This window comes from Fusarium odoratissimum (assembly GCF_000260195.1).
Source record: "Fusarium odoratissimum NRRL 54006 unplaced genomic scaffold supercont1.68, whole genome shotgun sequence".
NCBI lineage: Eukaryota > Fungi > Ascomycota > Sordariomycetes > Hypocreales > Nectriaceae > Fusarium > Fusarium odoratissimum.
The window spans coordinates 61,851-84,377 of NW_022158790.1; the positions used below are offsets into that span (position 1 = coordinate 61,851).

A 22,527-nucleotide genomic window follows, 5' to 3' on the forward strand; every position below is an offset into this window, starting at 1 on the left:
ATTACGACATGCCACGGAATGCTTCCTTAACCCCTTGTCTCAGGTTCTGTTCGCAGGCTGTATGTAGAGATGGCCATCAATGGTAGTGTTCATGGTCCCATTTGCTTGGAAGATGTTTGTCAAAACATCAATGGTGAGGTGAAAGCCATCTGAGCTTGTCCGTTTGGTACTCTTTGACCTTCCGGTTTGAGTCAGATCAGAATACCAGTCGACATGGCTGAGCGTCAGAGATGGAAACGTGGCGCGAACTGTTTCGCTCCCTGACATGAACGTCGATCCATCGTCTGAGAACTCGTGATAGACTACACTGATCTCACTGATAGATTCATCATCTCCCCCAATGATCTCAACATCAGCATATCCACAACTGAGCCCCACCAGTGTATAATTCCCAGGTGTCGGCTCTGGACGCTGTGGATCAATGCCCCCTGGAGAGTACTTGACACCCCAAGGAACTTCGTCTGAAATGGGATCAACTGCAGGAAGATTGAAGGGCTCCCGAGTTGTCAGAGTTGCCAAGACTACACGTACTCGTCTACCTCCTGGTTCTTTAGACGGGTAGCATGGAAGCGGATTTATTCCCCCGCACGCAGGAGGAAGTGTTTGAGCCTCCCAGTAAACAATCTGAGTGCCATCTGAAGACCATCTAGGATCAGCCATCGCATTCCATTCAGGGTCATTATAGTCGCCACTACCGGGAACACCTTCCCCTTCACCATGGATCTTCTGGCCAAAGTAATCCGATCGATCACCATAGCGATCCAGAAGGTACGGTCTAAAGAATCGTCTCTGTCCGTTGTTTCTGGTGGAGGATGTAACCGATGTGCTGATGAGGTCAGTAATTGGCGGAATATGCCTCATGCCAGAGAGCCACATTTGACGGTCTGTTCCCCGTGTATCCAGAACTGTCATCCATTGATCGTCAGGTGAGATAGCGATAGGATCGCAATATTCTGGGTGGCTAGTAAGTCGCCGGACCTTGCCAGTCTGCAGGTGAACAGCGAAGACATCAATGTTGGAGGACTCGGCCGGATAACCGATATAGGTGACTTCAGTTCCTCTACCACTGAATCCACGAAGCTCGCCCACGGTTATGGCGTTCCGGTTGATGGCAATAGCTTTCCCATGTGTCGCAATAGGTTGATCTGCTTCTGGATTGAACAGGCGAGTGACTTTGACGACATCATAACGTGGGACAAGTGGTATGCCGGCTGTTGGCTTCGCGTTGAACTTCAATCTTCCAAGGTACGCGTACTGACCGATCTTTCCACCGTTTGTTGTGAAAACATTGAATCCAAGATGGACGTCATCAGGGTGCAAACGCAGTTCCCGAATGGCGCCGCCCTCCCCGGTCCCATCAGGGCTAGTATTCCACCGTATGGGATAAACATGGGTGCGCTCAGGTGTACAAGCTGCATCAACCAGTTTATGCTCCCCGCAATCGAGTATGTTCGTGCCAAATAGAATCCTTTTTCCATCGCCGAATGCCTGCGGGTAGCTATATGTTGGGCTTACTCCTCTTATGTTTTGCTCGGCCAGTCCACAAGTGAGACACTTCCATGGACTTCCACTGGGGAATACCTTGCCGTCGGTCTTAACGAGGATGATCTGGCTACCATTGTAAACGCTGGAAGTGTCCGGAGGTGATGGAGCGCCTGTAAAGGTGACGAGGACCAAAACATGCTTTCCATCAGGTAAGAAGCCACCTGCTTGGAAGTCCTCGTTTGATGCTAGAGTCATGCATCCAGTGCCATTTCGATTCACTTCAGGCGTGCAAGCCCCGGTATCGCTGCTGGGTGCAACTGGTGGAAGGGGAAGTGTTGAAAGGCTGATGGGTTCTGGATTCGGTGGCGCATGTTGCGCTTTGTCGGCCGACATAATAAACTGGGAGCTTGGGAGTGCCAGTGCCCTTGCTACACAGTTCAGTATGAGTGATTGGCGGTAATGCATTGTGAATATTGATATCTTGCAGCAATTACGCGGCCTTGTGCATATAATGAAAGGATTGGCAAGGCACCACGAAGGCTGGTACTTATAATCTTCTTACTGTCTTTCAAGACTCACAGACTACAGCCTACAGGTATCTCGGATGTTAGTACGAGACTTCCACTTTCCACTTTACCATCAGCCTTATGAATAATTAATAGCCTAACTGAGATCTTAATCCCAAAAGAGCTATAAATCAGAAATTACAATATCCCGGAATGTAGAGAAGTTGCCATGATATATAGATTTATGTGATACCTTACGGAAGAGTCTCTTTGTAGCATCTTGTACTGCACTAATACTGGAAACCCCTAAAGGCTGTATTGAATTCCAAACTCCACAGAAACGTCATTGGCTCGTGCGAAACACAATACGCGGAGGTCCCCGCTATACGCGTATTTCGTATTTGGCTATTGGCGTGCGATTTTCCTGCCCTTAACCTGGACCATTAATTTAGTGTAATTTGCATAAGTGAGGGTCGGGCCAACACTGCGTAGTCGTCTTACCGGTCACACAGAAATACGGGCAATCACAATGATGCTGCTTCTGTAAATTGATAATCGAATTGCTCTCTCTGGAGTCCTAGCTCAGAGATTTACATTGAACTTTAGAGGTACTACATAAATTAAAATTCTATAAGACTTTGAATAGACCTTGCGCACTATGATCCCGTCATACAGTGACGACTTTAACCTCGGGTCCCTCAATCTTCTTGACCTTGCGGCCCTCCCACCACGACATCAGACCAGCCAACAATCCTGTCCCGCAACCGAGGCCGATGAAAGTACCAGTAGCCCAGCTCTTTGACATAAAGTCAGTACGCGTACCTCAAATTATTGAGGGGAACTGGAAGACGTGAACTTACGGGACGATCAATACGATTATACCCCCACATGAAATAGCACAAAACGGCTTGCAGAAATGTATTCAACACCATCATATAGATAGTGAATCCCAATTTCCAAAGCGGTGTCGGAGGCGCCTTCTCGCCAGTGAACGTGGTCGAACGAGGAAGTTCGGTAGTCGAGTCAGCCGGGCTCGGGTTCGATTCAGTCGCCCAGGCAGGAGGTCGAAACCAAGCCTTGTTCTGCTCGGCCAGCTTCTGCATGGCAGGAACGTCTTTCCAGTAGACAGAGCGGGTGTAACGGTACCAGTCGCGGAAGCGCCATGGGGCGAGACCAAAACCCGTGACGCAGAAGAGGGCGTTGAGGATCTGACTGTCTATCTCGATCCATTTCTTGCGCGCTGAGTTGTTGTCATTGGCGCTGGGATGGTTCATGGCTGGTGCGACATTCAGCAGGAGGAAGAAGAGCATTGCCTAGGATAATAAATTAGAGGTGTGCAGCAAAAAGGATATCGAGTTGTCAATCCACTTACGCCCCATGCCTGTAGAACATTGATTAGTTAGCTGAACTCAGGAAAGGAATGGATAATTACTTACCACAATGTTCAGACCGTAGAGCGTGATGAGGAAGCCAGATGGCGTGAGAAAGAATTTCCAAAAGGCCTTGAGGCCATTGACGATTGTTGGGCCCCATTTCTCCTTCTCGTCAGCTTTGTGTTTCTCATACAGACTTTGTCGTCGCTCCAGTCGCTGTCGATGCTTTTCGCGTGGATGAAAATGGTGGTGATGGCGTTCCCCAGGCGCTTCAGTGACAGTCTCCTCCCTCGTCGACCCCCGTTCCACGTCTACCTCCTCAGGAATAGCGATGGGTTCCTCGGTGAAAGGGTCCTTGTCAAACTTTGGCCCCGTTGGTCTGCGGGTGAGTGTCGCTGTCCTGACCAGCGTGAGCTCGCCATCTGGCTCGGGGACAGCGTAGCGCGCGGAGTGGCCTTGCGCATTGAATTCGATCTTATCGCCACCAGATTCGGCGTCGCGGAGTTCAGTGAGATTGGGCGCTTGGGCGATGGCTGTACCAGTGGCTTGCCACATGCCCAGCTGCGGGTTCGCATTCATGATCGATAGCGACGCGCCGCGGACGCGACCGACGAAGCCATTGTTTGGTGGCGGCTCCGACATCGCGGCTGATACTTTCTGGGTCCTTTTCACTCCTGTCTCTCAAGATTACCGTCGAATTTGAGGCTCAGAGACGATTGATGGTGCAAGGTTCGTTGGGGTAATCTGACGGTATTGATTTAATCTTACTTCTCGGAGTCGGCTCTTGGTTGCTTCCGGTCTCTTCTTACTAAATGCAGTTAAACGCCGGAGTATGTTACACCGGCAAACACCCAGTCATAGACCAGCATCCCGGCTTTTACCCGCTTAATCATCAAGTAAAGTTTACACTTCAGAGCAATGGACAGACCAAACTAACTAGATGTGCTTTAGATCGTCGGCGTCCAAAAGTGCCGACTCCGCGGACAGTCCTGGTCTGCTAATCGCTTCAGTACCATGGAATATGGTGCTGCTGATGATTTTTTGTCTAAACGTAGTTTTGTGTCCTCACACGCTTGCGGTCTAGAAGTAGCAAGAGATTAATCTACACCTTGGTAATTTCACTGCAGGCGATCATATAAACAAACATATCTATCCTTGACGCAATAAGTCGTCCAGGACTTGTTTTGAACAGAATATGAGTACCGAGAACAACGTTGACCAAGTCATTCACAATGCATATCGCTATGACGGACGACATCGTACAGAGGGGGCACAGCAGCCTGCAATACCACGTAGGGCATTCAATTAAGCTAACAGAATCAGCTCAGCCGCCCAAATTCCGACGCAAAGCGTTCCGATGGAACCTCTTTCTACAACGACCAAGCAAACGCAGTATCTTGCACCAAGAACGGCTAAAGGCGTTGCCGCATTTTTATTCATAGACGAAACAGGCTGTGGTGATTTGCAACCCAAACTCTCTGAATGTTCTGCCGTGCTATCACTCACTCTCCAGACATCGCGCTCCAACATGCTGTCGCCGTACAGATAAGTACCATGCTCCGCGCGATTCATTATCTTCAAAAAAATCCTCCTTGAGGTCATACTTCTAAAAGCCCAAGGTGGCCCAGAGCGCAAGTCCACCAACGACCCACGGAAACATCATCCTCAAAGCCATTTGCGCATTGAACTCCTGCATGAGGTCCAAGACATTCTTCGCACTGGCCTTTAAAGGCTCATTCTCAGTAGACGTGGAGTCTGCAATTGCCAGAAGCTTGTAAGACGGGCCAAGCATCACCTTTCGCACCCAGATCCAACCGAGGGGCATGAGTCCTCCTGCAGTAGCCCAGATCTTCCAAGGCAAAGCAGAGCTGTTTTCCTTGTACTCTCCGTAGGCAATAGTGCCGATCACAATAATTGTGGTCAGGTCAACCCATGGCACGGTCGCTGACATAGACCAGTAAAAGTACTCCCATTGCTTTGCAGCATCTTTGGGCGACTTTTGGATTGTTGGGTAGATTGAGGGAAGTAGACGGTAACCTGATGTCATGGTACCGCCGTTGATGAGACTGCCAGCAATGGCGATCCCTTTGAGGGCTGGGAGATAGGCGTGAAGGGAAGACATGTTTGTGTGTTTATTGAAGGGTGTTTTGGGGAAGTGATGACGAGAATGAAGCTGTTTGTAGCGATGTCTGAGATGCAGTGAAAAGGAATGAATGAAATACTTGTCTGGTGGTGGTGTTGGATGTTTACGACTGCAATCGAAAGAAGAACCCGTTGTTATAGTAAGCTAGCCTTGAACAATAACGAGGGAAGAGCCAGCATTTACATTACAAAGCTTCATGCATGGAAACCACTGGACAAGTTGTTATCGCACTGTAAGCCAAACTGGCATTCATCATAATACACAGCTAAGGCCCTGGTTGCGTATGGTCTTTTGGATCTTTACTCGTTAAGGAATTCCAGCTGAGAGTATACTGAAAGTTTGCAGTGCGCCACTGGGCGAGCCGTTGACCGGTTGAAGGTTCAATGTGATAATTGGATGGTCAGCGGAGAGAGCTGAAAATCTCAACGTAGCTGTATCTAAGGATAACAAACGATGATTCACAATTCACTCGCTGCCATGTTTACTTGAACTGAGACATCTACAATCCCCAAGACATTCTTGGCTGCAGCATGGACAGCGTTCAGGGTCGCAATATTGGCTTTAGCGCCTACCCCGGCCTGCATTAGTTTTTGCAATAGTTAGTTACCCCTCAGCGCTAGCTCGCTGTAAGCCGCCCTCTACTCGTCTTTGGCTTAGTGCTATTTCTGTGGCTGGCTGGCTATTGATGAGCCGTGGAATTTGAGCATTTGTAGACTTCTCAGAAACATGGTATCTTTTCAAAAGTCCATTTGGTCCGAAAGAGGATAAGGCTCATATTGAAGCTTCTGAGATTGAGGCCCTCCAAGCGGCTGATCATTATGGAGTATAGACAAAGCTATCTTAGGAGATTTTCTCGAGATATGGAGTATTGGTTATTATGCAGCCTGTCTTAGGCAGTTCCCAATTAATCATGATGTTTAGAAAGGAAAGGTTGCACGTGAGCTCATTCGACCTTCTGCAAGCCTTGGCGACTGAATTTATTATTTTGCTCTCAACTGATTTATTACTCACAAGTAGAATCAGACATGTATAGAATTGTAAAATTAATAATACGATCAATGACATGATAGCTAGAACTCCACGCCAACAGCATTGACCAACTTCTTGACAGCACCAAAGAACTCGACAAGACCCATTGTCCACCATGATCTCCTCTTCCAGCCTTCCTCAATAGGCAGTCTCTCGTCTTCAAAGATAGCTTTGACATACTTGACGGGAATCGTCTTTCCATCTCCAAAACAGCCCATCATCAGCGCGATTTGGCCGCAGTTGACCTGATGTTCAGCTGGTCCATAAACCAACTCTGGATTATCCTCCAGTTGACGTGAGATGCGGGCTTTGATGAACCGGGCAAGGTCTTCAATGGTGAGTGTTTCACCATCAAAAGAATAGTCCAACATTTCCTCGATCAAGTCTTGTTGAGGATCATTGTTTCCTTGCTTCTGAGCAATGTCTCGTCTTGACAGGGAGATGTCGTGCTCGATAGCGCCGTGAGATGCAAGATCAACAAGATTGAGATACTTCTTTCCATCACTAATCTGTTTCGCATTCCAGCAACCGAAATAGTCAAAGAAGGAGTAAGGATTCTTGATGAGGGACCAAATCCTCTGCCATGTGCCAACAGGCTTTTTCATGTATGCTTTGGCTGGGTTTTGGTACTCAAAGTAGGTTGGAATGGCAAAGACAGAGCCGAGGAGAGGACTCATGCCGACGTGTTTCATTGAGGCGTTAAGATCATCCATGAAAATGCCACGTCCGCTGCGCTCAAGATAGCCATGGTTTGCAAGAGCATTCACGACGGGGCATGGACTTCTGCTGGCATTGGGAGGAGCCTTTGCAAATTCTCCAACTGCGGGTGAAGGAGGCATTGGAACGATGAATGACATGGACTTTGAGGCTCGTGAAGTGATGGAGGTTGAACAAGGGAAGGCAAATGAATTGATTTCGCAACGGCGGAAACTTGAAAGACGTGGGAGTAATGTTGCTTGAATCAATTTGAGCTGTTATACAACAACGAGGAAGCTGTACGGTCATTAGCCAACCTCTCTTATCATTGACCAGTGGTTTCGAGGTTGAGTACACTGGAGTCCAGACCTGTAGGCTGTAGCGTGGTATTTGTGGCGCCCAGTTGAGCGCTGAGCATTTCCAATAGTCCCATGATCAGCCGCACTACTAAAGCCAGAGTTTGAGACATCGGATGTACGTGGGAGGACCAAAAAGAATTGGATGCAAGAGCTGCATTACTGCTTACGTCTGGTGGCTTGCTGAAACTGGCAACTTATTCACTCAGTTAGGTAAACTTGCTGCAGTTAGGTCTCTCCTCACCGGCGCACGGTACCAGCAGGGGACAACAGCCTCACGACAAGCGCCGAATACCTGACCGGTTGATAACCTGGGTTACGGGATAGTCCTTGGCGCATTAGTGCACAACACAACTGCAACTGCTCATGCCACACGGCGTTTGGCGGCCCTGAAACCGCTAGAAGAGGAATGTGATGATGCTGATCTCACCAACGGCTGATGATGCACGCGTTTTCAGCTCCGAAGGTGGCCTGAGCACTTCTGCTTTAGTCTGAACAAGGCGCTATTTTGAGCCCTTTAGCGGTCAGCCAGCCGCAACGGGCCGTGTGGAGAGTTGAGTGGGTGAATTTGGAAGTGGCTGAGCGGGGAATGTGATAACGGTCCGGTATTGGGCTACAGCCGTGATAACCGCTGCTTGTATGCATGATCATGTTCAGCTCCGAACTTTGTCTTGTAATGATCTGGTTTAGTCGTTTCTTGGTATACCGAAGAATCAGTTCTTTTGTGATAGCTGGAGGAGCGAATGCATGAAATCAATAGCGGCGGACTAACAAATGTCACGATGACGAATGAGCTGTACATGAATGTCAGCCACGCTGTATGCAAGGTTCGTCAGCTCAAGAGTTGAGCGGGGATTAGCCAGAAACATAATGAATACGGTTTTCTTGGCGTCGCAGATGCCGAAATATGGATAACAATGCCCGAGAATTGGTTCTGATAGAGCGGAGTAAGCGAGGCAGGGTCTGATCGGTAGTTTGTCTTCACAGTGCACTCACAATCTTCACGCTGATACCCCATCTACATGGACTGATAATAGGCCCCAGGCTGCACCAGCTCAAAGGAAGCATCGCGAAACGTTTTGTTGCTTCACACTATCTCATTTCGTCTCATCTCCTCTTTTTCAGCTCAAAAAAGTGTACACAAGTCACTCTTACCAAGTGTACCTCCCACTCCTATCTCCTGCTCGTGTTGTTTTTTAGTAGTACCGCAGAACCTTCCTGACAGTCATCATGAATGGCCACTCTCAACCCTCACATGAGCCTGTGATGAGCAAGCAAGATGAGGATCTGATGCAACTCACGTTGCAACTTAGAAACAAGAAAGAAGCTGAGAAGTACGCCAAGTATCACGGCGACAAACTCATTGGAGTATGTATCACTGCCGACATTGTATCATATTTGCTGACATCTATAGAACCCTATTGTTCCCAAGGTTGGCTTATGGGAAGATGTCAAATCTGTGTTCTCCAAGTCCAGTAATTGGCCCGCCTTGAAGAGAACGGCAGATGGCATTATCAAAGGCACTGGGCTTGATGTAAGTTGACCTTGAATTTTCACGAACCTCCCTTCTGACGATGCGTAGGGACAGAGTCTTGCGACGATCGCTGGCAGTCTTTCTGACTACAGTGTCCAACGCCAGAAGTTGATCAATGACCAAGTCAAGGACAAGTACGACAAGATGCTGCACCGTGAGTTTACACAAACCTAGGAGGGACTGATGGCAGATGCTAATTTCTGCAGCGCCTTTGACGTACCTTGGCGATGCTTTCCAGTATAGAACTGCTGATGGCAAGTTCAACAGCGCCATGAATCCCCATCTCGGCCAAGCTGGTGCTCCATACGCCAAGACCGTCCCGTCAAAGACAGCACCATTGGGAGCTCTCCCTGATCCTTCGGATCTCTTTGACAAGCTCATGGCACGAGAAGAAGGTGGCCGAGAGAGTCAATCCGGACTCTCCGCGATGCTCATCTACCACGCAACCATCATTATCCATGACATTTTCAGAACTAACGACAACGACAAGAATATCTCTGATAGCTCGTCTTACCTCGACCTATCGCCTCTCTATGGATACACCAACGAGATGCAGCGCAAGGTTCGAGATGATAAGTACAAGCTTGGTCTACTGAAGCCTGATACTTTTGCTGAAGACCGTCTACTTCGGCAGCCACCTGGTGTCTGCATCATGCTAGTTATGTACAACCGTTATCATAACTATGCTGCAAGACAACTTCTTCGTATCAACGAAAATGGCCGCTTCAGAGTGCCCGTCATGTATGAGAAGACAAAGATTGTCTCTCTGATCATGGAGCATCTTCCTGAGAAGGACCAATACGGTCAGAAGCTTCCGTTGGATGAGAAAGTTCAGAAGATGTGCAAGCAGTACGAAGATCTCTGGCGACAGGTCCGCGCAGCGAGGCCTGGCGATGCACCATACGCTCCCCCGAAGACACCCAATGAGACTGATAAGGAGAAGGAGACTCGAGAGAAAGCTGAACAGGCTCGGCACGACGCTCTGGAGGAGATTGAGAAGTTCAACAAGTCCAAGCTGAACCAAGACTTGGAAGATCTGGCCAACGATCTCAAGCTTCTTCTCAAGAAGAAGACGTTGAAGCTCAAGGATCACGATCATCAAGCCGCCAAGGACTTTGAAGCTGCATGCGACGAGTTCAAAGATGCCTGGGAAGCAGCCTGGAACAAACAAGACGATGACCTCTTCAACACGGCTCGACTCATCACCTGCGGCATGTACATCCAGATCTCAGTCCACGACTACTTAAGAGCGCTTATGGGCTTCCATCAGTTCGATACCAACTTCACGCTTGATCCACGCGCCGACTTTGATCAGAAGAAGACGAGCCGTGGTATTGGCAACCAAGTCACGGTCGAGTTCAACCTTCTCTACCGCTTCCACTGTGCCATCTCCCGCAAGGATGAGGCATACACTGAGGACTTTATGAAGAAGGTGTTGCATTTCAGGGACCCGAGCAATACTTCTCTTCCTGAGTTTCTGGGTACTATGGCTGCTGTCAAGCAGAAGGCTGCTGAGGATCACAAGTATGGTAAGAGGGAGCCTGAGCCATGGGAGGTCACCTTTGGTATCCCCGATGACGACACAGCACCTGCAAATGGAGCTGGATCGTCTGGCAACACTTCGGACAGTGGTATCGCTTTTAACGGTGCTGCTTCCAACATCGAACCACAGAAGGTCACCAAGTCCAAGCACTTTACTCGCAACGCCATCACCAACCTCTTCGATGACAACCAGATGCTGGAGGAGCTTACTTCAGCTATGGATGACCCCATCTCAAACTTTGGACCCCGCAACGTTCCCAAGTGCCTCAGGCCCGTTGAGATCATGGGCATTCTTCAAGCTCGTCGATGGGAGTGCGGAACTTTGAATGACTTCAGAGACTTCTTTGGCCTGCCCAGACACCAGTCGTTTGAGAGTGTCACCAAGAACGTTGAGATCCAAAATGCACTTCGAGATCTTTATGAGCACCCTGACAAGATCGAGCTGTATCCTGGTATCTTCTGTGAGTCCGACGAGTACATGGGCTTGGACCCAGGTCCCAGTGAGTCAAGCTCTGCTCTTTGGTCTGCCATCTTCTCCGATGCCATCACGCTTGTTCGATCTGATCGGTTCTACACTGTTGATTGGAACACCAACTCTTTAACATCTTGGGGCATGAAAGAAGTCACCCCCAACAACGAGGTTTGCAAGAGCTCAGTCTTCCATCGTCTACTTCAACGTGCTTTCCCAGGATGGTTCCCCTCCAACACCATCCGCTTCTTCCATCCTTTCTACACGGCCAAGCAGAATGCCATCTATGCCGAGGCTCAAGGCTATGGTGATTGGTTCAAGGAGACCGTTGATCACCCGAAAGTCGCCGTTGCTGCCCCGGTGCAGAAACCCGAGAAGCCGTGGTATCTCAGCAAGTACGATGACATCAAGATCATATTGCAAGGCGAGAAGTCTAAGAACTTCACCAACCCTGCGTACTACTACAAGGCAAACCTGCCTCAAGTAGTCAGAGATGTGTTGAACCCGGTGCCTGAGAAAGACCCACCTGAATACACATCCGTGATTGACGATTATGTCAAGGACGTGGACGCTGACTTGAAGAAGTATCTTGACAAAGAGATGAGAGAGATTGTCAAGAGAGAGTCGATCTCTATGACCAACTCGACTTTCCAGATCGATGCTACTCGAGAGTGAGTTTTCCTTCTTCCCTTTGACTCCAAGATCCAGCTGACCACCTCATAGCTTTGCCATTCCCGTTGTTACTCGATACGTCGCCGATTTCCTCGGATTTGGCAACAAGCTGTTCAAGACTCCAACCGATGCCAAAGACACGTACAGCGAGAATGAGATTTATCAGCACATCACAAACTGCCAGATATTCCTTTCGTACAACGCTGACGAGACCAAGTGGTTGCAGCGCCGTGAAGCCTTCAAGGCTTCCATGAAGAAGCTCATCGAACTGACCCAGAGAGGAACTATCTGGGAAGCTGGACAGTGGGACATCACCAGGGCGTTGTTTGGTAAGAAAGAGACTAATGCTATGCATGATCTTGGAGTCTTTGTCGCGAAGCAGGTCCTTGCTTATGAGAAGGACCAGAGTAAAGCGGCTGCTATTCTTCTGCTCATTTGTCTCGACTTTGCTTATAATGCAGTCGTTTCGGTAAGTTCATTCAGTGCTCGGTTCAATAGATATGCTAACGAGCAATAGTTCACTGCTACCTTGGACGGGTACATGAGGGACCTTTATGCAGCGGCTGATGGTCGTCCGCATCTCATGCTCCTGCGCAATGACATCGGTCCACAATGGATACAAGTCCAGAAGTGCGTCTTCAGTGATAAGCCAGACGCGGATGAGCAGCTTGAGAAGATGGTACAGACAATGGCTCGAATCACCGTTCGGCAACCCATTATTCGCAAGGCTGTCGAAGAAGGCAAGTATACTTTTGCTGGTGTGAACAAAGGAAAGCAAGTTACTATCAAGGAAGGTCAAGCTGTTATCCTCGATCTTGTAAGTTCATACCACCAGATGTCTGTCCAAACTTCATACTAACTGTGTTCTGCAGGCCAAGGCGGGTGAGGAGCCTGGAGTCAAGGGCAACGCAGAGAAGCAACAGGTCTTAATGTCCCAGCTCAGCATCGCCGACAAATTTGGCGTCTTTGCACCTCGACGTGTCGCCACGATCTCTCTAACCTCGATGATCAAGTTCGTCGCTCAGATGAAGAACCCTCGTCGTGGTCACGATGCGCAGGGCAAGCTCAAGAAGATCAATCTTGACTCTACACCCGAGGGCTACGCAAATTACATGGCACCTGGACGAGTTAGCTGGATTGAGCAGCAAGTCAAGAAGCTGGACGACCATAAAGAGGCAGACGAGATCTTCACTGATGACATCCTTCGGCCCCAGACTGATACATATCTCACCCCAACTTGGGATGAGTTTGTTCCCTTCCCCATGACGTGGAAGATTCGCTTCGACGGCTTCGGCGAATCGGATTACAAGGTTGGCACCAATGACTACGGTAGAGTCAAAACAACTCCTACGCTTCCTGATTTCTGTCCTCCGTGGTATCAGCCTCAGGGTCCGAGCACAGAGGGAGGTGCTTTTGCTTCTACTGTCTGCATTTGTGCTGATGAGGGAGCTGGAAAGGGGGAGGTTGATGAGAAGGGTGAGAAGGCTCACAAGAAGGGTTGTCCTTGCGTTGGAGGCTCGAAGAAGAAGTCTAAGCTGAAGACGGCTCAGCTATCGACTGGATGTGGATTGAGTGATAACTGTGTTCACAAGTAGTGGTCCTGTGAGTTTCTAATAATAATTGGTCTCTTGTGTAGCGGTGTGTCACTGTGCTTCACCTTTGGCCATTGTCGTTGAGGGATGTCAGATTGTCTAGGCTGCATGACCCCTCTGCTCGCCTTGGAGTTCCTGCTTAAGGTCAACGCAAATACCTGCTGAAGTTCGCCAAAACTTGACCTCTGTTACCACGAAGATGTCTAAGCGACTTCATCAATTGGAAGAATTTTACGAGACAGCCTATCGCAAGTTCTGTGTTGGATTTGACCGAGCCACGATATTCGGTAGCCATACACTGAAGTCGGCGTTTATCTTAATCCATGTGATATAATTGCCAATATTTCACTTTTCCCTATTGAAATGCGCAGCCATCTTCGGCATTTGCCTTTATTTATACGACATGCGGGATGGGCTGTGCATTATCTATTCGTTACGACAAGTGGGATGACATGACTCAAGCCGAGGTCGCTGACAGCTTGGCAGGGGAAAATCATACTATGGACTCGGCTGGACGCATAATGGATGGGGCTTAGTGAACAAGCCGGGTTGGCTTTTGCTGTTTGCTAATTCAGCTACATTGTTAATTCATTCTGTGATGCTTGATTGCGCCCAGTATTATGTGCAAGATGCCTCGACCCATGCTGAAAATGAACGAATAAACTGTGCACATACCGCTAAAGCTCTCGTTTCCACAACCAATTTATATCATACAAATCTTCTCGACTTGAATAAATATTAGAGAAAGAGTGAGCTTGAATCACATGCAACACATAGGATATTTCCTTGTTGATCTATCCCTCAGTCCATATCTCTTGTACAGGTTAGATGAGCTTTGGTGGGCTGCCAAGATAAGTTACAACCCATTTTCGGGTTTACCGCTAAGCGAGAGCGCCTACAACTACTTAATCCGTCCTAGCTCTTCCGCGCAAACAACGCCAAGAACCATGGGAGATCTGCACGAAGCTAGGATGATCCTCGTGAATCTCCTCTTTCTGAGGGGAACCTCGGATATTACACAAAGCCGGCCAGGATTAAGCATAAGAGGCTCACGAGATAGAAGGCGGGGAGCACATTAGAGTTCACAGCCGGACAAGCCTTTAGTCATTGATGAACCAGACCGGCCAATGCTATCGCAAGACGTGGGGGCAGTTTATACGATTGACCGTGTCGGAAGCTTCTGTGATTATTCCAGGGCCTCTAACTTCCTGATGTAGTAGCACTACCCCATAGTTCTTGAACTCTGAATGACACATCGGTGGTAATAGCGGGGATAGATAACGGCAATTACACTGAGGAGAGTTTGTATGGGAATAAACAGTTGCCAGAGTATAAATAAGAGCAGCCACTCGCGATGAAAATAACTTTATCACAAGCTTTAGCAACCCTGATAGTTTCGATTGAGTTTTGACAATCACACCGTCGCCATGTTGCCAAAGTTTATCACGAATATCCTTGTTTCAGGCGCTCTCGTTGCTGCCGCCACTCAAGAGCCCCTTCAGCCTAACCAGTGCGACGTTACCTGCCAGCTTGCATACCGCAAGGCTCTCGCTCTTGAGTCCAGCCGCTGGGTCAACCAAAACGTTTCCACAGACGACTTCTACTCCAACCCGTCTAATCTTTCCGACTACTCTGCTGGTGATCTTGTGAAATGGGAAAATGTTCCCGCTGATCAAGCCTCCAAGAGGTGGACCCTTCCCGGCGGAGTATCCATGTCTCGGTTCTTCTATATCACCGAGGACATTGATGGAAAGCCCATTCCAGCCACTGGGTTTGTTTTGACACCTTACTCGAACCCACTCGGTAACGACAAGCCTTTCCGTACACTTGTTTGGACTCATGGAACTGCTGGTGGTACGCGTCAATGTGCGCCGTCAAATCACCGAGCTCTCTATTATGAGTGGTCAGGTCCTTTTGCTCTTGTTCAGCAAGGCTATGTCGTGATTGCCCCCGACTATGCTGGTCAAGGCAGTGATATTCCTCAGGGTTTTATGTATGAGTCTGGTGCACTTCACGCTGGAGATGTCAGCTTTGGACTCCAGGCTGCGCGCAAGGCTCTTGGAAAGCGCATAACCAAGGAATGGGTCGTTATTGGACATAGCGAGGGTGGCATGACTGCATGGAGGACTGACGAGCGAGAGGCCAAGCCCGGCAAAGCCACGGGCGGCTTCCTTGGCGCTGTCGCAATTGCTCCAGCTCTCCAACCCATCAAACTCATCCCCGAATCCTTCCGCCGGGCAAAGGATGGCCCAGCTGGCGATGTTGTCTCTATCTTCCTCCTCCAGTCTATCTCACGCCTCTTCCCCTCCATCAAGGTCGAAGACTACGTCACTGACATTGTCCTCAGCCGCATCGCCCTCGCAGACCAGGGCTGTATTATCACAGGAGGTACACTCTATGGTAGCCTGACCGTGAAACAACTGTACAAGAACACCAGCTGGATCGAGCATCCCGACTTCGTTGACTGGCAGAAGCGTTACAACGGCGCTGGAGAACACCCCCTCGCGGCTCCCATGCTTGTCATTCAGGGGGACGATGACATTCTGACGTACGCTGAATATGCCGAAGAGGATTTCAATGCCACTTGCAAGAAGTACCCTCAGTCGACTGCTGAGTATAGGCTTTACCACAAGACGGATCATGGTCTTGCTCTGTCGGTTTCTATGGCTGACTTTTTCCCGTGGATTGAGGACCGTTTCAACAAGGTCAAGCTGAACAAGGGTTGTAAGAAGACTGTTATTAAGCCGGTTACTGATAACTTTGGGCTTACCAGCCAGGACTGGCAGGTAGCGCTGTGAAACCGAAGACATTGGTGTAGTGAGATCTGACTCTCGAGTCGTTGAGGCCCTGGAGGGGTAGTGTTCTTTTATTTTGTACCTATTTATGCAGCCTTGTTTATTATATACCGACGGCCCTTGACGAATAATTACCTGCATCTTCACTTGTTGCTAATTCAGTGGCAAGAACTGTTTTTCAACCTAGAGGTATTGTAGTAGAAAACTATGTATCAGCTTCGCCTAAAGGCAGCATGCCTTGATATATTCCAAATTTACACAACGCTGTAAAAGTTGAGATATGATTTCAAAATATTTTTTGCCGATCAATTCAACATGATACCATTCAGCCAATAACATTCTCAACGAATAGCATCTTGCTAGCTTGTTAGGTGCAAGACGTCGTTGGTGGCTTCGAACTTGTGAGGGCGGGGTACTTGGGAGGCCCACCAGATTCTTGTACCACCTAACTTTTGTTCCTTTCTCTCTGTCGCTCACATCTAAATGGTTATTTCATTTATCTTACCTGGATTTTCTCCCTCTCACTGTTGATCATAAGTTCTTACCTCTGTGTCCATGGATACTTCGTCATTAATACTGGCCCTCCAGCTCCAGCAACAGGACCTAAACCTATGGGAGCAGTCCAGAAAAGGAAAGCAGCGCGAGGGCGAAGTGACAGACTCGGATTTTGCTCTTCTGGCCTGTCGTCAAGAGCTTGAGCTGATGACGGGTCAGATCTCTGATCAAATGCTGGCCCTCAGTATTGCAAGAGCTGTTGAGTCGGATGGCCAGCTCATCAGAGAAGCTCAGTTGGCGGAGGAGCAGGCTGTAAAAGATCGTGAATATGCCATCAGGCTTTCGGGAGGCCCCAGTGCAGCAGCCAAGTCGGATGCTGAAAGTGTGAAGAAAGTCCCAAGAGTGGACGAGGAGGAGGATGATTTGATCGATATCTTGAGATCAATGAATCTGGGTGGATTTGACGATTCCACGTCGGGCCAATCTGAATCATCAAATTGGGCAGCATCACGCAAGGCGCCTCAAATGAAGGAATGCATCGCCTGCAACGACCGATTCCCGCCTCTTGCGCTCTCCCGGTCACCTTGCTCTCACGAGTATTGTCGAGAATGCATGGTGAGCCTGGTCCGTTCCTCACTTCAAGACGAGACTCTATTCCCTCCACGATGCTGCGGCCAGAACATTCCTGTCACTGAAGGTCGATGGTTCACACCAGAGCTAGTCGGCCAGTTCCAGGCTAAGAAGTTGGAATTTGACACGCCGAATCGCACGTACTGCAGCGAGCCGTCTTGCTCGACGTTCGTGCCACCACAATTTATCGCAGGCGAGACAGCGACTTGCCCCAGATGCCGTCGGCGTACCTGTGTCCACTGTAAAGGGCCATATCACAGTGGTATTTGTCCGAGTGATACCGCCTCACAGCAAATCTTGGAGCTTGCGGCTGAGAACGGCTGGCAGCGGTGCTATGCTTGCCACAGAGTGGTTGAGCTAGACATTGGATGTAATCACATGAGTAAGTGGCCAAGCTGTTCTAACATCTAAATGTCCTACTAATACCTAAGCCAGCCTGTATTTGCAGAGCAGAATTCTGCTACGTTTGCGGCGAGCGTTGGAAGAATTGCGGTTGCCCTCAATGGCAAGAAGAGCGGCTGACGAGAAGGGCCAATGACATTGTTGACCGAGATGACAATGCCGGTCATATGAATGCCAGGGTTCGGCAGGCTCGTGTTGAACAGGAGAGGGTGAATTTGATGGAGAACCATGAGTGCACGCACGACAGGTGGAAGGGGCGTCCTGGTCCTCGGCAATGTGAGGAATGTTACCAGGTTCTTCCCCAGTTCATTTACGAGTGTCGTCAGTGCCATATTATGGCTTGTAGGCGATGTCGATTTAACCGACTTTGAAGTTGAGGCTTGAGGCTGTATGTAGTTCAAACATTAAATATCGAAAGAATGGATCCCAGATAGACTCAGATCACAGCTTCTGTGCCATGACTTTGATGTGTATGGATTAATTATATAGTTACAATATGGTTAACGAGGTATGCTAAAGATCGTGACCGAAGAGAAGCCCAATGGTGGGCATGATAAAATGTGTCAGGTTATACACAGTTCAGAGTCCAGCCCCTCCCTTGAAATCTTGTTGTCCTCAGCATTTTCGTCACTGGGTCACCGGACTCATGCTATTCTTAACATCGGGGTATTTTGACTCTTCCTTCCACGCAGCCGGTGCTTTGCAAATTCTTATATCCTTCCCTCTTGCTCTGTACATCACCCTATTTTGACAATTGTCGCAGATGTGCTCAATGTCGAATGACCACTTTGCCATATATGGAGCGACTGCTCCACAGACTGTGGTCATCAGCAGCGCAACAGCTTGTAGACTATCATTTGTCAGCTCAGGCTCTGTCAAGGCGACGTCTTTCACGTACTGAGTTGTGCTGGAAGGCTTCTTCTTCACTCTTGTTTCGCTTCGGCGTAGACAGAACGGACAATCGATGGCTTCAGGTTGGTCCCCAAGGAGATGTAGAGGCGTTACGGTATTCGATCCCGGGGGAGCAGGTATGACTTCCAAACCAGAAGCATATTCGATATTTGTTTGTGGTGTTGTACTAATCATAGGTAGGTTGTCGCGATTATGGGCGTATTCCACGAGAGCAAGTTCGGGGGCATCGTGTATGACGGCCTGTGGAAGGCAATCCGAATCAGCTCGAGGAGAGTGTGCTACTTCGAGTGTGCTATGGTTGCGAGAGTCGAGATCTGTTTCGGTAAGGGGGGGTAATGTGAATGACTCGGTCGATCGAGAGGTTATTGGTGTCATGGCCATTGGGGACACGGAGACATTGAAGGCAACGGGGCTGGAGGTTGTTGTCATAGGCGACACAAAGCCATCTGTTGTGAGAGGGTCTGTTGTAGTTGCCTCTGAGTAACTTGGTGGTGGTAGAGGACTGTTCATGTTAATCGAGGACATGTAGAAGGCAAATATGCTTCTTACCCTGCCGGGACATGGTACAGTTGCCGGTCTTTGGAGTCCATTATGAGGGAAAGAAATATGAGACAAGTGACAAAACTTGGCAGCATTCCATTAGGAAGAGCAGGAGACAAGATATTTAACTAGCTCAATGCAGGATCGAGTACCCCGGCCCATTAGGCTGATGTGTTCGGATTCGACGGAGCTTCTCATCAAGCGATCCTCCAACTAACAATCTTGTCGAGGCCCTACGAGGCTAAGTTTAGATTAAAGTGAAACTTTATGGCAATTCGGCCACGCGTAGCGTGCGCAATGGTCAACACTAGAGCCGTAATGCAATTTGAAATCATGCCGCAGATGCCACTAACCAACGGCACAACCCGGTACCGAAACCGAAACCGAGAGCGGCACCGAAACCCCTGAACCAATCAAATCATGGTTGCTTCATGAGATAAAGACGATCAAAAGGCCCCAGACTGAGCCTTGAGCCTGGGGTTGTCTTTGCTGACGTTCTTGAGATTCCAACAAGCTTATTTGGTTGGATCGGGTTAAAAATAGTGCCGGTAGGGCTGGTTTTCCGGGTAGCACTATGTCTCTAAGCCTCAGAGCTCGGTTTCTCTTTTGCACTCTGCAGGTTTTCGAATACGTGTATGGGCTTTTGCAGTGCATCTACGGTAACTGCCGCGTAATTAATAGAGTTGAGACTTGTTGATTCATAATGTTTTGGTTCAATTGCGAATGTTATAAATGTTGGTCTTGCCAACAATGTCCAGCTTTATCATCATCTCAAGCCTCAACATCCTCATTCCATTGTAATCACACTACCGCCTCTTTTCTTCACTACTTTTACGAACTCTATCAAAATGACGCCTGTATTTCTCAAGAAGATGGAGCCTTTCTTCACCCTCCGCAACAAGCTTCCCCTGCAGATTGTTTTAGTCACCTTGATCATTACCGTCATCACCCTCTCAGGCGTGCGACTCATCTTGCCCAATCGGCCCCCAGGTCGCTCCACCACTATGGGTCTCGGCATGGTAAGCTTATTTTCCGACACACGATCTCTCAGATCTGACATGTTTATTTTCAGGGTGCCAAGTCCCTCATTATCCTGACCTACGAGATCCTCACCGAGCACTCAATCCGCTTCCATCGCTGGAGCAGCCTCAAGGCTTACTTCATCCTCAATGCTATGGAGGTTGTCTTCTGGGCAGCTGTTGCTTTCATGATGATCCGGGGTAACTCTCAGCTTTGTGTCGGAACAAGCTGCGCACTGGGTTGGGTAGTCTTTGTGTTGGCTGGTTTCTTGAGGTATGTCCTTCTCAGCACCCATGACTGATTGTGACTAACGAATCAGCCCGATATACAAGTACCTTGCTGTGGTTACCTACTTGGACTGGCGGTTCTACAAGAAGAATGGCTTTCCCCGCGGCACAAGGACAAAGAATACGGATGAATCACTCAGCACTCTCCGCTCAGATGACACCGCTTATCGCCACTGAGAAGCGACTCGACGGCTGTGATAAGGTTGAGACGTTAAAAGAGGCACGAAGGGCTGCGTCACAATATTTTGAAGGAGTTACCCGGGCTTGAATTGGGATGGAGTTATTGTTGAATTACCCATGCATTCGTTTGGCTTTTGTATTCCAGTTATTTTTCCGTTTGTTTTTACATGTAGATGGTCTATCTCTCTTTAGAATCAATGCACTTGAGCATTTCTCTCACATTCAACAGCTGCCAAACACCATTGCAGCATTGACGACCATCGTGGTTCCATTTCGTTCCGAATGTCTTGTAGTACCGGCTTGCCCCAATTCCTCATAAACCATTGAGATCTTCCAACTCGATCCAAGATGACACAATAGTGCGCTAGGACACAAAGCGCAACAGGGTGCCGCTGTCTGATGAGGTCCAGAAATCCCGAGCTTACAGACAAACACCAAGTCATGGCAATTCGCTCGTCAGGCGTAGCCGTTGCCCCGATGTGATTCTCTATCCAGGTAATTCCTGATGCGATTGATTCTTGACATATCGCAGTTGCCGTATCTTCAAAGCCATCGGGTATTACAATTTGCCGAAGCTGCGTGAGCGTGGCGTCAAGAAGAGGCGTCGAGCCAGATTGGCTTCCTTTGACGAAGAGATGCCCAATTCTGCTCTCCTTGAGCAGTGGCTCGTATCTGTTGAGGATGTCGCTCATGCCCCGAATAAGCACAAAAACATCGAGAAGATCGTCAATGCGAGGCTGTTGACCAGCATTGTGAGCGCCGAGACCAGCGAATGCCCCGATGCCCAGCAGTGAAGATGACAAAAAGATCTCCACGCAGCTCTCCTCAGTGATGCACGCGACAGCTGACCGAAGACCAGCGATAGCCTTATTTTGATGTTGTGAGGCACAAATAGCGTAGTCTGGTCGATCTGGATGCAGGGAGGCCAGGTGGAATGCAGATACAGACAAGACTTGGTGGAGAAGATAAACATGGCTCAGGGATAGCTTGGGCAACTCAATCTGCCATATTTGCCGAAGTTCATCTGCTCGCGGCAGGGTAAGGTAAGTAGATGTCGAATACTGGTGCATCAGCTCAAGGTCCGTGAGCCATGTGCTCTGCTCTATTGACTCTTGACCTGTAACGAACTTGGCTAGGTACGGCAATGGATCCGGGCTCGCGATTGACGAGTCGGCATTTGAGCTTTTTTGACGATCATCTCTTTGGGTATCGACCTGTGTAATCAAGTCAGGGTCTGTTAGATCCACATTGGTACAACCTACGGACTTTATCAGCTGAACGCCCTCGTCGTACTTCCGAAGGTTCCTGGTAGACACACGATAAGCCGTGTCTCTCGCACGCGGCGCAAGGCTGCTTCTCATCACACTGACTAATTAGTCAGACGGTATCGACGCGTGTTGGGGTGTCCGGGCTCACCTTGACGCGTCTTTGTTTACAGCGCATGCAACCCCTTCGAGACTTTTTGTACCCCAAGCGCGGGGGCATTGTTACAGCTTTCTCGACCGTTCTTTGCTGAATGGTTTCGCTATCGCTTTCGCGATGGGCTTCGGGCGGTAAACGATTAATAGGGTTGCATGAAATGGACAAATTGAGGTTGGTCAGTGGAGATTAATTATGCCGAATTGTGAACGCTGCTTATGTAAAGCGTCGCTCAAGGTTTGCGCTACATTCAGATCTGGTAAGGTGTTTTATTTATGTATGTATGTATGTATGTATATTTTTCGTCCGGGGGCCGTGAGGCCCGTAAAGTCCCCTATTGGGGCACAGGACGTGCTGAGCTAGAGTCTCTAGTGCTAAAATCTACGTAAGGCATTCGCAAATTACAGAACAAACCACTATCCAGCATATCATCGGCTCAAAAGCGCGTTC

General features: G+C 48.9%; 10 protein-coding genes across 11 annotated transcripts; 4 read left to right on the forward strand and 6 right to left on the reverse strand.

Moving 5' to 3' along the window:
• Positions 1-39: 39 nt before the first annotated feature.
• Positions 40-1,878, reverse strand: FOIG_16203 (uncharacterized protein; the record flags this gene model as incomplete). The annotated part of the gene is made up of 1 exon (XM_031217636.1): positions 40-1,878. The coding sequence occupies one exon, from the start codon at positions 1,876-1,878 to the stop codon at positions 40-42; it is 1,839 nt and encodes a 612-aa protein (XP_031052669.1).
• A 649-nt stretch (positions 1,879-2,527) lies between these two features.
• Positions 2,528-4,166, reverse strand: FOIG_16204 (uncharacterized protein). Its single transcript, XM_031217637.1, has 4 exons — positions 3,428-4,166; positions 3,364-3,372; positions 2,852-3,304; positions 2,528-2,787 (listed from the first exon to the last, which is right to left on the reverse strand). Exons 1-4 carry the CDS (start codon positions 4,004-4,006, stop codon positions 2,659-2,661), a joined length of 1,170 nt encoding a protein of 389 aa, XP_031052670.1. The 5' UTR covers positions 4,007-4,166; the 3' UTR covers positions 2,528-2,658.
• A 587-nt stretch (positions 4,167-4,753) lies between these two features.
• FOIG_16205 (uncharacterized protein) lies at positions 4,754-5,726 on the reverse strand. Its single transcript, XM_031217638.1, has one exon. The coding sequence runs from the start codon at positions 5,484-5,486 to the stop codon at positions 4,971-4,973; it is 516 nt and encodes a 171-aa protein (XP_031052671.1). The 5' UTR covers positions 5,487-5,726; the 3' UTR covers positions 4,754-4,970.
• A 722-nt stretch (positions 5,727-6,448) lies between these two features.
• FOIG_16206 (uncharacterized protein) lies at positions 6,449-7,695 on the reverse strand (the record flags this gene model as incomplete). 2 transcript variants are annotated; one of them, XM_031217639.1, is made up of 2 exons in its annotated part: positions 7,602-7,695; positions 6,449-7,529 (listed from the first exon to the last, which is right to left on the reverse strand). In XM_031217639.1, the coding sequence occupies exon 2, from the start codon at positions 7,391-7,393 to the stop codon at positions 6,578-6,580; it is 816 nt and encodes a 271-aa protein (XP_031052672.1). In that variant the 5' UTR covers positions 7,394-7,529; positions 7,602-7,695. The 2 variants fall into 2 exon arrangements, with proteins under 2 accessions (XP_031052672.1, XP_031052673.1); XM_031217640.1 differs by having other exon boundaries at positions 6,578-7,529; positions 7,588-7,652.
• Positions 7,696-8,534: 839 nt separating this feature from the next.
• Positions 8,535-13,445, forward strand: FOIG_16207 (uncharacterized protein). The gene is made up of 7 exons (XM_031217641.1): positions 8,535-8,956; positions 9,003-9,122; positions 9,171-9,276; positions 9,329-11,804; positions 11,857-12,274; positions 12,323-12,622; positions 12,678-13,445. The coding sequence occupies exons 1-7, from the start codon at positions 8,819-8,821 to the stop codon at positions 13,398-13,400; spliced, it is 4,281 nt and encodes a 1,426-aa protein (XP_031052674.1). The 5' UTR covers positions 8,535-8,818; the 3' UTR covers positions 13,401-13,445.
• Positions 13,446-14,668: 1,223 nt separating this feature from the next.
• FOIG_16208 (uncharacterized protein) lies at positions 14,669-16,335 on the forward strand. The gene has a single exon (XM_031217642.1). It carries the CDS (start codon positions 14,825-14,827, stop codon positions 16,193-16,195), a length of 1,371 nt encoding a protein of 456 aa, XP_031052675.1. The 5' UTR covers positions 14,669-14,824; the 3' UTR covers positions 16,196-16,335.
• A 371-nt stretch (positions 16,336-16,706) lies between these two features.
• FOIG_16209 (uncharacterized protein) lies at positions 16,707-18,151 on the forward strand. The gene is made up of 2 exons (XM_031217643.1): positions 16,707-17,699; positions 17,753-18,151. The coding sequence occupies exons 1-2, from the start codon at positions 16,748-16,750 to the stop codon at positions 18,088-18,090; spliced, it is 1,290 nt and encodes a 429-aa protein (XP_031052676.1). The 5' UTR covers positions 16,707-16,747; the 3' UTR covers positions 18,091-18,151.
• A 15-nt stretch (positions 18,152-18,166) lies between these two features.
• Positions 18,167-19,300, reverse strand: FOIG_16210 (uncharacterized protein). The gene is made up of 3 exons (XM_031217644.1): positions 19,181-19,300; positions 18,618-19,133; positions 18,167-18,569 (listed from the first exon to the last, which is right to left on the reverse strand). The coding sequence occupies exons 1-3, from the start codon at positions 19,264-19,266 to the stop codon at positions 18,347-18,349; spliced, it is 825 nt and encodes a 274-aa protein (XP_031052677.1). The 5' UTR covers positions 19,267-19,300; the 3' UTR covers positions 18,167-18,346.
• Positions 19,301-19,895: 595 nt separating this feature from the next.
• FOIG_16211 (uncharacterized protein) lies at positions 19,896-20,678 on the forward strand. Its single transcript, XM_031217645.1, has 3 exons — positions 19,896-20,190; positions 20,244-20,464; positions 20,511-20,678. The coding sequence occupies exons 1-3, from the start codon at positions 20,020-20,022 to the stop codon at positions 20,653-20,655; spliced, it is 537 nt and encodes a 178-aa protein (XP_031052678.1). The 5' UTR covers positions 19,896-20,019; the 3' UTR covers positions 20,656-20,678.
• A 28-nt stretch (positions 20,679-20,706) lies between these two features.
• Positions 20,707-22,354, reverse strand: FOIG_16212 (uncharacterized protein). The gene is made up of 3 exons (XM_031217646.1): positions 22,075-22,354; positions 21,925-22,023; positions 20,707-21,872 (listed from the first exon to the last, which is right to left on the reverse strand). Exons 1-3 carry the CDS (start codon positions 22,141-22,143, stop codon positions 20,853-20,855), a joined length of 1,188 nt encoding a protein of 395 aa, XP_031052679.1. The 5' UTR covers positions 22,144-22,354; the 3' UTR covers positions 20,707-20,852.
• Between the last annotated feature and the right edge of the window lie 173 nt (positions 22,355-22,527).